General features: G+C 35.8%; 1 protein-coding gene and 1 non-coding gene across 4 annotated transcripts; both read right to left on the bottom strand.

Moving 5' to 3' along the window:
- LOC122823832 lies at nt 1-114 on the bottom strand. The gene has a single exon (XR_006369402.1). It is a non-coding gene; the product is annotated as a U5 spliceosomal RNA (small nuclear RNA).
- A 5,690-nt stretch (nt 115-5,804) lies between these two features.
- Nucleotides 5,805-12,361, bottom strand: LOC122823307 (alpha-N-acetylgalactosaminide alpha-2,6-sialyltransferase 1-like). Of its 3 annotated transcripts, none has more exons than XM_044102781.1 (9): nt 12,033-12,353; nt 11,674-11,926; nt 10,855-11,017; nt 10,205-10,367; nt 7,697-7,835; nt 7,519-7,607; nt 6,941-7,024; nt 6,241-6,340; nt 5,805-6,129 (listed from the first exon to the last, which is right to left on the bottom strand). In XM_044102781.1, exons 1-9 carry the CDS (start codon nt 12,131-12,133, stop codon nt 5,956-5,958), a joined length of 1,266 nt encoding a protein of 421 aa, XP_043958716.1. In that variant the 5' UTR covers nt 12,134-12,353; the 3' UTR covers nt 5,805-5,955. The 3 variants fall into 3 exon arrangements, 2 of the variants coding, with proteins under 2 accessions (XP_043958716.1, XP_043958717.1); XM_044102782.1 differs by lacking the exon at nt 12,033-12,353 and adding an exon at nt 11,479-11,577 and having other exon boundaries at nt 11,674-11,810; XR_006369317.1 differs by having other exon boundaries at nt 5,992-6,129; nt 6,952-7,024; nt 12,033-12,361.
- Nucleotides 12,362-12,686: the final 325 nt, after the last annotated feature.

A 12,686-nucleotide genomic window follows, 5' to 3' on the forward strand; every position in this document is an offset into this window, starting at 1 on the left:
AGCCCCACTTTCGCAGGGCGCTCAAAAATTGAGACAAACTCTTATTGTTCCTCTCCACGGAAATCTTTAGTAAAAGGCGAAAGATTTATACGATCTGAAGAGAAACAAGAGTGTACTGACTTAGAAAAGGCTGGTAAGCCCTTATATTCACGGGTATGTAGCTTTCAGTGACGGTCTCAGATTGTAAAAAAGAGAAGATGCATAAAGCAACGTAAATTATCTGTAAAAAGTGTAAACACATTATAGAATATGTTTCCATCTCAGTTTAATGAAGAAATTATTTTACTCTATTTGTCTTTGAAAGCCTTTTTAAAGATTTTCACGCAATGCATGATGGGATTTAACTGCTTTCCCCGCCCACCCTCGTTTTAGTTGAGCGGTAAGGCATAACAGACAAACACAAAGCTGTGTTTATTGACCCAAATTTAGAATATAATACAAAATGAGTGCCCATAATCGAAATATGAATATTTGTTCTTGATTTTGTAATTAATATTCCAGATTTTCAGTGGGTTTTGGAAAGATATATGGCAAGAACTGCCTGCTCATTAACCAGATAGTGCTATTTCTTCTAATCGCATTTCTCTTGCCATTCAGTCCACAATTGTAATCAATTTATCGTCTGGAAGAATTTGAAAAAATGATAAATAAATTTTCAAATGAAAGAAAAAAGTAAATGAGAACAATCTCTGTCTCAAATGATTTTTTCTCTTCTTATTATGATCACAAACAACCTTATAAATTATGATACTCAAAAAATACCTCACCACAAAGTGATTGTCTGTGAGCCTCTATATGCAATAAAATTTGTAAAAAACAAAAAAACAAAACAAAAAACAACCTTGTTTCTCGCTCTCTGTATTGACCAAGCAGACCCGTTGCCATAGCAACTGACAACAACGCCACTGTAAGTTTCAGGATTCGATAAAAAAAAAACAAAAAAAAAAACACTCAAATATTTCCCACACAACGAACAAACCCCCGGTTTGTTGCAGTAGTGTGTTTTTAGCCTTAATGTTTATTTTGCGATTATTAATAAGTGATCGCTGTGGAAGAAACAAACCTTTCAGCTCCGGTGTCGGTCTTCCGTTAGTTAAAAAATGTAGCCATCCATGTTGACGTCGGAAGAGGGGGAAATTAACAAATATATCGCTGCATTTATTGAGTTATAGTCGTGGAGTCATAAAACCAATGCTTGGGATCACGAGCGCCCCCTGCCATGAGGCAAGAAAATTGCCTGCTTCATCTCGAATCTGTTCTCTGGCGTTTACGATCGCTCCTCCGCACACGAAACTCGTTACACACAACACAGCTGGTGACAAAAAAACACTGTACATTGTATACATAAGCTCAATTATGGAAAATCAGTTCATATATTAAAGTTTTCAACCATTTTATTGTACAGACAGGAGGAACATCATGCTCTCATCGAATGGCACCCAGAAAGTTAGTCGCACGTCACTGATCTATGGACTGAACGTTTTGCACGTTCTTCTTTGCTAAATACCTCAAATTCAGTCAAAGTGGATAAAAATTCTCAATTAGATTAATTCCTGGCCTTTGAATAGTTCATTTCAAACATAAATATGGTTTAATCTAGACCATCCCTTTGCACCTGTGCCTGCATTTTACATAATCTCTGAACATTTTATGTAACACTGCTCAGAGCATGATGCTACTACCGTAATGTGTCATCATTCAAAATTCAAAATTTAAATGACTTGTTTAGTTAAAATGTAACTTTAAGCACGTAACTGTAGTTACTCCAAAAATACAACAGGTGGTGCTGTCAGTTTGGTCTTTCTGCAGAGAAACAGCGTTATGTCAGATGGTTGCTACTAACCTTTACTGGCTTCAAGAGTGGCAATTAACAATGGTGATAAGGCAAGTAAATAAATAAGGAAGGAAGTAATTAGTTATGAATAAATATAATTCTAATCAGATTGTTTTTCAAATAAAAGTTACACATCTACACAACAGAACATGAAGCGGTAATTTAAAACACTAAGCAGCCATTCTTTAGTTACAATACAAAAACAGAACCTTACAAGGAAGAATTCAAAGACACTTCTGATATATAAACGGTTTTGTTTTCTCTAAAATAAGATCAAGAAAGCCCCAATTCAAACAATTTTTATTCTGGTTCAACGTATCACCATGCGAACATGTCAAACATGAAGGAATTGACACAAAAATCCCTAGATGTTTCCTCTGTTAATCTTTTGGGAAAAGTTGCATATTAAACTTGTTATTTTGCCTTTGCCATCTAAAGGGAAATTTACACATTTTATGGGGTAGAGACAACAATAGAAAACCTCTCTGGGCTGCAAATGGCAGTTAATCTTTTACTTGCCCCACCCAAAAATAACAGTGGTAAAGTTATTGTTTGACATGGAAGAGGATTGTTGCACGTTATGTACCAAAGGAGCAGAAACAGGATAATTAGTGAGCGACAACCGGACACAGTCAGATCTGCAGCTGTTTCTGTAATATCACATGCATCCCAGTCGCTTTTTTTATTTTATTTTTTTTTTGTTTTTTCAGCTCAAACCCCCTACGATCTTAATAATATATTAATAATTAATAATATTTAAAGACATAAACGACAATGATTTCAGCTCTACTCCAATCAAACGCAGCTCACACAGTTTTAACCAATCAGTTGTCATTCTGTACCACCCTAAAGGTTGCTGCTGATGTTCAGTTCCCAACATCTTCCTCATAGCCCGCTATCACGGCGCTGTTCACCCTGTTACACAAACAACAAAACATTTACTTCTTACATTTTTTACTGAGATATTTATAATTATAAACATGTCTTATTTGGTTTGAGGCACAGTGGAGGGATCAAAAAGTGACATGGGAGTTTGGAGACATCTGGTTTAGTCTGAATAAAGAAATAAATCTAAAAGAAAATTTGACAGGAGTGACAAAAGACGTCCTTAACATCTGAGGCGCTTTGAAAAATTTTGCCAGGGAGGCTGGGATATTCCCAAGACAAGATGTGGCATGTTGACAAAAGACAGAATGTTGCAATTTATCTAAAAGGCATCCCACAAGGTATTAGCTTAGGGATGTGCACACTTATTAAAACAAATCATTGCAGCCAGATTATGTTTTAAATCCCTTGTAGTTTGTGTTGATTTCTTCCAGGACACATGCCTCATTGAAATGTCTTCATAGGATTTATGTTTGTCTTATTTTTTGTATCAGTGATTTCAATATTTTTTATATCTGTAGCACCATGTTACACTCAACCTGTCCTATCAAGGTAGCAAACCCTGCCACATGTTAAGAACCATTGAGCTAAGTCAACCTCCAACTTGCATTCTCCTGCACTATTTTTTAGACTTTATCACATTAAGCAAGTACATCTATACATTTATATTGCAGTTTGCACTTACAAGTCTGTCAGAAAGTGAAGTAAACTGAAAATATTTACATAAAAACAAAGGTTAAGAGCAAAGAAATCAATAAAAGAAGATTAAAACTATATCAGACTAAAAGGTTGTTTAAAAAGAAATGTCTCCAACTGAGTCTTGCCATGATGTAAAGCTGTGAATGTGTAAATCAGGATCTTAAAACTGATGCTTGGCTTCACAGATAACCAAACAGGCATCATCAGGTTTTTGAGCTCCAGTTAAATCCTTACAGTGGCGTTTTGAGCCACTAGGAGGCAGTCAAGCTCCTTCCTATTAAAACAATTAACCGACTGCAGCAATAATCAAGTCCCGAGGACATGAAATTATGACGGCTAATCTTAAAATTACAACTTGAAACGAGGATTTTTCAGGTTTGAAACGCTTCAGGTATAAAGTATAACAATCAGGGTTTATGTTTGATCTGAATACAATTGTAAATAGTTATTTAATGAATGGTTGACTGCAGATGAGAAGCTGGTTAAAGGAGAAAATTTTGACATTAAAGCTGATGATATTATAATAATATATAATTTAAATTCTTGTTTCAAATTGCATGACCAAATTTTCTCATCGGAAAATAAATTTTATTAAACATCAATGAATTTTGCTCAAACACATTTAGTGTGAACAGAACATTAAAATAAACATTTACCTTAATAATGCAGTCAGATCAACGTAACGCATTTTCATCTCAGGATACAAAAACATGCCGCTAAGCATTCTGGGAAATAGTTTCCTCTCCTATCTTTTCTTTGTCCAGTTTTTATTTCAATGTGAACCTAAAAGCTCTAGTTTATTCAACTCTTTTAGGTTTGACAAAATTAATGAAAAGTTAACACAACTTACTGCTGCAAGTTTATCTTTCACAAACTCACACGTTTAGGTTCAAAATCTAAATCTTGATAAATGTATTTGACTTAAAGAATAGAAGACAGTAGACAACTAAACGTGGCTTGTAGCTCGCTTGTGTTTTATTAAAGTAAATGTTTATTCATACTAAATAAGTAGTTATTTTAATTTGATATTGAGATTAAAAATAAAAGACAAATGTGTGCTCTTTAACTTGGTGAGGAAATTTTTTTTCTATTAATTCTATTAAATAATTTAAGATTATTGAACTTACAAAACAATCCTTATGCAACTTGGCTCTTATTAAATCAACTTTATGAACTTTAATTTCTGAGTTAAAACCAAAACAAAATTGTTTTGGTTAAAAGTCAACAATTTTCTTGTTGACTATAACCTGCTGCCTTGACGATGCACTTTCAAGGCAGCAGATGGACTTTTATTTTCAAGTTAAACGTCCTTCAAATGTTTTACATCTAAAGGATCTGCAAGTGGATCTGTACAAAAAGCTCTCAAGAAAAGAAAATCTGAGCATCAAGGGTTCCCAGTACATAAGCGGTCTCACCTCTTAAAAATTACAAACCTTAAAAAGCCGATGATTAGATGATGTACTTGCAGGCAGAATGTTTTGAAATTCTATTGTCCGACCAACGCAGCAAGCAAAACAGGATTGGCCTCTTTGTTTTTTTGTCTTACCTTCAGACCACCTAAGGTTATTTACACACTGAATTCTTCATCATCTTCACGTTAGAAGACGAACCAACATGTTAGTGTGAAGTTCAGAGACCTCTGGAGCAAGTTTTCTTATTAAATCTGCCTGCAGTTTGGTTTCCTAATTCCTGCTGCAGAAAAACATCCCACTAGCACGTTGCTGCCGCCGCCACCATCCTTTACATTAGAGATGGTGTTAGTAAGGCCTCCGTTTTTCTCCAGACTTGGTAAAAACGAAGGTTTAGAGCTAAAGGTTCAGGGCACGAAGCTCTATTTTGGTTTCATCAGCTCATTTAATTTTGCTTCTCCTGATCTGTAAAGTTTGAACAGGACAGGACAAGTTTATGTGAGTATTCTACCACAGTCATGAGCATCAATCTCTGCTAACTGACTGGTCGTTTCTATCCAAGCTCTAGCTTTATTGTTTTAGTTATGTGGTGTTTGCATTTTTCACTTCCTTGTTTATTCAGCAACTGCCTTAGTTTTTGACTTCATGTTTGTTCTGTCTGTTCTTAGTTTCTGTTTATTTAATAGTCAACAGAGGAATTTTCTCAAAGTGACCCAAAGGGCTTGCGAAAGAACACACGGTTTACTATGAAACCAACTGTTGCATGACTCATAGCCGAGTCATGCAACAGTTAGATCTGTTGTTGCTTATTATTAGACCAGTTGTTCATTTTTCATGGTTAGATTTAGCGTTTACTCCTTCTCTGCTCCTCCTGGGCCGTTGCTCTCCCTCAGTCTGCCTACACGGTCCTCTCTCTCAGCTGCATCCTGCAACTATTTGCTCCTCTGTATTTAAGATTCTGTAAAGGAGATTTTCCATTAAAGAGAAAAATGTTTTATTTGCATGACACATTGTTCCTTTTATGTACTTACAGCATTAGTTAATGTATCACAGTCAAGAGGAGTCAGGATGTTTTTCTGTTAGAACAGTTTTCAGTTTTCAGAACAATTTTTTGATCCCATCTTGTGATCAAGTTCTTTGGTAAAGCTTTATTATCTTTTTGTCGTGGAGCCTCTTCCATAAATTCTTCTCCATGATGTAGTCGTGGTTGCTGTAGAAAATCACATTGGTTTTCAGGTGTCTCTCAGCGTAGTAGCAGGAGTATTTCTTGTAGTCTTCTGTGATGAATCCGTAGGCACTCACCTGAAAAAGAATGTGGAGGAAAATGGGAAGCGTAACAAATTAAATAAAAGCAACAAAATGGCATTAAGTAAATGCTGCATTCATAAATAAAGTGCAGTTTGATGTACTTACAGTGTCACAAGCGTGCAGAGCTGTAAAGACAGTGAATGCCCCGTTGGTTGGACGAACGATTGCCCAGTATCCTCGATTAAGATTGTTTGATTTTAAAAACCTGTGAGTTAAAGAAAAAGTTGTTTTTAAGGGTATGTTTTAAAATATTTTATTAATATATATGCATCAATCGGAACATTATGACTGATTTCTAATCTCCATTTTTGTGAAAGTTCGACCTTATTATACCAATGTTTGACTCATTACTGGTAAACTTATACCATAAGAAATTATAGGTGAAACAGGGTTTTATTTTAACAATATTATTGATGTGAGGTTTGATAAAACTGGATTATTTATTCATCAGATTTATTTTATTTAGTCAAAAAGTTATTTCTCCTGACAGATGGATATGTAAGTTATGTTATTTAAGATATTTTATGCATTTACTAAAAGTAAAACTGATTATTTTTAATCTTACATATAATTTTGTAATTTTGTTTTAGATGTTAACTTTTATTACGATGAACAAGTTGTGTGTTCACTTCTCTGCACATTCAGGAAACTATTTTACATATTGATTTCTATTAAAGTTAAACAAACAACAAAAGAGACAAAAAAAACCCCCTAAAAAATGACATTTGAAATAGTTGTCACTTTGCATAAACCAGCTGCAGCCTAAACTGTAGACATTTGAATATGATTACGATCAAAGACTGGCCTGTTTCGTACGTATCGCAGGAAATCCTGGTGCAGAACATAAAACCGGCTCTCATTGTACTGGCCTGAATAGTAAGTTCTGGGGCTGCAGAGTAAAAACACAAAGAAAACATCATGAAAAAATGAAACGGTGAATAGAAAGCTGCTTACACTTTCTTTTGACAATGTGAGAAACTGTTTTAGTAAATCAAGTTGAAAGTAGAAAACCTTGTTCTGTGACTTTGGTGCCTTTGTGTGTATTTGGCAAATGAACTGGTCTGATTTAAACTTAGTAGAAAATTTCTGGAGTTTTTTTTTCAACAGGAAGACAAAAAGACACCAGAACTAGCAACAGAGACAAGGTGACAATTTGAACAGATTGCCTCAATGAAACAAAAACCTTTCTGCATCAATTCAAGCTAACGAAGCCTCGACTAAATGTTGAGTAAATATACCGTACAGATTTTCTGTAATAATCAGATTTAGCAGATAATTTGAAGCTTTTTCATCTGTTATCACTTGTTTAGTGCGGAGTATTTTGAGGTTCATCTGCATCCTTTACAGATAGAGAATAAATAAACGAAACGAGATGATAGTCACTTCATTTTAGACTCCTTATCTTCTCTTATCAGAGCCTTGAGCCACTTGTAATCCCTCATCCCCTCAGGAATCATGACGTACTTTATACCCTGTAAAAAAGAGCAGAATATCAGCTGGGATCTTAATGTTTCATGAACACAATAACGAACGCTTTGTGTTGATGTTGTAGCTTCTGTACCTCATCATGTGGAGCCGATTTGTATCCATACTTTTTGAATAAGTAAAGGGACGAAGAGATGGAGAAAGATGTGTGAACATACACTGATGTTCTGTTCCCCACGTCTTCCTCGTAGCCTTCGATCACCGCGCCGTTCATCCTGTCACAAAAACACCTCACAGCTTTCAGGTGTTTGTTGTTACACCAAAAGAGCCATAGTTTTATTTTAAAGTATATTGTTTAGTCAAAATGTGAAGTTGGCAGAGCTAAATCAACTCTTAAAGAAGTATTTCAACAAAAGATTGAGGAATTCAAATGTTACAATTACTAAATAACTGAATGAGTTAAATTAACACCAATTCTGAAAAGGAAAATGCCATTAAAATAAGATGCATTTTACCAAAGTCAGAACTAATGTGTTGTTCTGTGGTATTCAACTCTGTAAATTAATGCCAACTAACGCAACATTACATAATAGAAAAATTTCTAAGGGCAGATAAAATAACATTTTAGTACAATGCAAGTAATGTAAGCCCAGAGTTAATTATGTATTTAACCTAAAATGACTTGCATTCTGCCATATCTTTCTTTTTTGTTTTTATTTAATTTCTAAACCTTGTTTATTGGTGTAATGAAGTGACATGTGGACCAACGTACGAATAGCAGCTGTTGCACTGCTGCAGCTAAATGTGGTTTCTAAACAAACTAAATCCTCTAAGGCTGATGTCTTTGTAGAGGAATCAATAGCCACGTATTCAGAAACACTCATCTGCCTCGGTTGAGTCCAAATGAAAAGGCCTCCATTGTCATTGAAGAAGAGACATTGCATATACTTGTTTAAATAAGCCAGGGGTGTCAAACTCCAGTCCTCGAGGGCTGCAGTCCTGCAACTTTTAGATGTGCCTCTGCTGCAGCACACCTGAATAGAATAATTAAGGCTCTGGAGAACTGATCTACACAAGGTGGAGGTAATTAAGCCGTTTCATTCCAGCGTTTTTTTGTACCTGTGGCACATCTAAAAACTGCAGGACTGCGGCCCTCGAGGACTGGAGTTTGACAACCCTGAAATAAGCAAACCACAATGCTGCTGCATTCCTTTTTGTCAAGAGGTATGAAATACCTCTTGACAAAATAAAGCTGCTTTTTATAGAACGACTGGTTCTTTTTACAGTTTTTATTTACTTTTTTGGGACACACATTTAGTGGAACGAATACTCTGCACTTTAGATTTTACCTAAAGTAAGTTGAGATGTTAGGTTACATAAAAATTAAAAAAACAAAACAAAACAGTAACACTTAATTAAGGCACAAACGTCACATTCTTGTGTTGTTTAAGTTTTGGTTTTCATTTGTGTTTGTTCTTCAATCATTTCCTTCTTCTTTATATTTGTGTTCCTCATCTGTAGCTTTGTTTACAAGCACACATCTGAAATGCATTCAAATAAAAATAATCCAAATTTATTCAGAATAGAAGCACCGACACAGTTTTTATGTTCAGCGCAGATGAAAGCTGTGTTTTTATGTTAAGTCTGCGCTGAACATAAAACAACTGCAGCAGTCTGTTTTGAGATGTTACTGAACTCTACCATTAAGCTACAGGCAAACCAGTAAGCGGCTGATTTTCCTGAATGAGAAATTAACAGATCTCTCTTGATTCCCTGCCATATTTTCTTGCCACTGAAGTCGTTAATATGTCATTCTGACAAAAGACACACATTCCTGGTCAGGCCAGTTTGCCAGAGACACAATGGTACAACCACATGATCAGAACAAGTATTTACATGAGAACTGTCAGGATTATTAATCGGCATAAACCATCCCTCTCATTACGACTGCAAATTTACTCCAGTTGAGGTGTTTAAATTACACATTTCTATTCTGATCGTCCATTTAGTATTTATTCCAATTACATTTGTCCATATAAACGCGGCTATTGCTCAACAGGCCTTGCCATATTTAGTTTCAGTATCATTTATGCTGCACCTTGAATTGATAAAAACCATTTAACCTTTTTTTTTTTTTTTCCAAACTCTGGGTATTACTGGGTTAAGATCAACTTTATTGTCCTCAGCAGTCATTTTGATCTGCAGCCAGCAAAGAAGAATTGCAAATAAAGGTACAAACACAATGGAATAATGACAATAATAACCACATCACTGATGCATTGCACACAATACAAACATAGATTACCACAATTTCTATTTGGGCTTATTATCGTCTAAAATTATTGATGAGAAAGACACTTTTAAGGATAAATTAGCATTTTCAACTTTTAGAGTTGCATTTTATCACCATCAATTGCAATGGCAATAATAAAGGGGATTTGGGTCCACAAGAATAACTTTAGCTGTTCTGATTCTGCAGAACTGGGGAAGCTCTGCCAAGCTATTGCTGCACATCCTTTCAATGATGAGCTTATTTTTCAGGGCGAGCGACTCCAATAAATATCTCAAAATCAGTAGATAAAATGTTTAAAATACCTAGTGCACAATTACCTAAAGCAGCCTGTTTGGTCTGCCCTCTTCTTACCTAAAGACGTAGTCGTGAGCATCGATCTCAGCGCCCATTTTGGAGCCGTTCAGGATGCCGGCTGTTCCCACCACGGCACAGTGAATGCAGCCGTCCCCGCCTGGTTTTGGGCGGAGCAGCGGCTCTTTGGGCTTTGAGATCAGCTTCAACACTGGCATTACATCTGCAGACAAAAGCGAACATAACTCAGTTTGTTTGGTGGTGATTTTTAAAGATACACTCAGTGGCAGCATGTGGGGGTGACGTGCCAATAGATTTCCTTTACTATTCCAGTAAAAAAAACGTCAAATGAAAGATAAGAAAATGAATGAAATTCTGCAATAGTAGAACATACTTCACACAGCAAAATGAAGGTTTAGATTAGCTAAAAGTAAAAGGTTTGTTCAAACTCATTCCAATAGTCTTTGCAAAATTACTTACCTATTTTATACAATTCAAACTATCTGACAAACTCACAAAGTTTATCGTCTTTCATCTTCTTGAAAAATCAGTTTTAAATGATTGTAATAAGTTGACTAGCCACGTAAAAAGTCACTGCCGAGGAAATAATCAACTTGTCGATTAGTTGGTGCAACCCCTTTAACTAATACCTTGAAATCAAGAGGAAGTGTGAAGAAAATGTTTCTCTTACAATCTAAGCAAACCTTTACCTTCATACGCCATATCCATGAAGCCAAAGGGATTGTTGAAATGTGAGAGCCGGTTCCACTCTCTCATGTTGATGTTATCTTTATGCAGAAACATGCGAATGTTGGGAAGGAAAGCTTTCTGAAAGTCCTCGTCCTTGGAGTTGCGCAGAGAATGGGCACATTTCTGGAGGTGAGACAGTAGTCCTATTTTTATTTATCGATGAGAAAATGCTAAAAAAAATGTTTTATTTTATTTTTTTGTAATTTTAGGGAGCATTCATACCAATTCTGTTTAGTCAACTTGAATAAAACTCTAGTTCATTTGCCTACAAAGTCTGGTTTGTTTGGGGAGGTGTGATTGTGAAATCGAATCTCATGTGGACCAAAAAACAAAGTCTGGTCCGCCCAGAAACCCAGTTATCAGTTCAGGTGAACTCTAGTGCGGTTTAACTGGATATGTGAATGCGGTTCCTGTTTTTGGAGAGACTTCTCCAAAAACAGGTAGCAAACTAAAGTGCAGGGCATTCTGGGTAAATAAAACACAAGAAAAACACAAGACTCTAAACGTTAGAGGGAGAAATAGCTTGTGGTCTGTTGCCAAATACAAAAGACAAATTCTACAACCTGAAAACCATTTTCGTTTACATTTTGTGAAGAGGGAAGTTGAGTTCATGTCTTCTTCTGAGGTTTTTCTGCCATTCCCTTCAGTAGTTCTTGGAGCAGTCAACAGGGCCACACCAAAAGCTAATAAGTAAACAAAAGACTTACCAGCCCTGTAAGTGTAAGTCTATAATTCTGCACTTTAATTTTTTTCCTCCTTTTGTGTCTCTCCAGACTCACCGTAGATCTTGGAGGAGCATCCAAGTTATAAATATCCTCAAAAGTCCACTGAGGAAGCTGCTTGAAGTATCTTTTGTGCATCATTGGAATGGGATATTCTTTATTAATTTGATCCATCTCTAACATTGTCAGTGAATCCCTCGTACCATTCAATAAGGTCACATTTCCTTCATTTTGCCACAATCTTTCATTTTTATAAAAGCTGTCCAGTCCTTTGAAATGTTTTACTGCCGACATGGCTATCCATCTATATCTGGGTTTGGATAAAATAACAAAAACATAAATAATGATGATCACACAGCACAACACAAAACATATTAATATATATACATTAAGTAAGAAATCACAAAAGCACTTACCTGATGTTGCTTGGTAAATTTCTCTGAGACATTATGAAAAGAAAAATACTGAATAAAATCACTAACACAAAAGAAAACAGCTTGACTGCTTGACCTGCCATTCCCGAGAAATATAGGCGTGAAAAAGGTGGACAAGGATGTGCCTGAAGAGCAAATGTTTTATCAAGGAGGTCTCACACGTCTTTAAACAGGTCAGGAATGAAAACACGCCTTGTAGATACATCAGACGAGAACTGCCTGTAAGGTCAGGTGAGGAGTTTGCTCAAAGATGGTGAATCCACACGCAAAAGTAACTGGGTAGGGCTGAAATACTTGAACTTGAGTTTACTGCACAGCAGCAGTAAGACAAAACTGAAACATCTGCTTTTTATTAGCATTTGGTATTTTAAGTCTCAACAGAAACAATCGTAATCTGATGCATTACGGCCGTCTTTTATTATTTTAATGGTGCAGAATAACCAGATTCCTTCAGGTATGTGCTTGGATGAAACATGAATGTTGGATTTAAAGGAATAGGAACCTGTTGCTGTGAGGGCGAGGATGGTCAAACGTAGTTTTGCCACAATATTTGTAATGGGGGAACTTAGTACAATTCAGTTTTACTTAGATGGCTCTTTTAATGTAACCCAAAGTGCTCAGCAAAAAATAAAAAAG

Source organism: Gambusia affinis, linkage group LG20, assembly GCF_019740435.1.
Source record: "Gambusia affinis linkage group LG20, SWU_Gaff_1.0, whole genome shotgun sequence".
NCBI lineage: Eukaryota > Metazoa > Chordata > Actinopteri > Cyprinodontiformes > Poeciliidae > Gambusia > Gambusia affinis.

Bases quoted from the DNA above. Each gene is read 5' to 3' on its own strand.
- LOC122823307 (XM_044102781.1), bottom strand. From the start codon at position 12,133: ATGGCAGGTCAAGCAGTCAAGCTGTTTTCTTTTGTGTTAGTGATTTTA. The intron at 11,018-11,673 runs GTGAGTCTGGAG...TCTCACCTCCAG, and splicing joins ATGCTCCTCCAAGATCTACG to AAATGTGCCCATTCTCTGCG. The intron at 6,130-6,240 runs GTAAGTACATCA...ATTCTTTTTCAG, and splicing joins CTCTGCACGCTTGTGACACT to GTGAGTGCCTACGGATTCAT.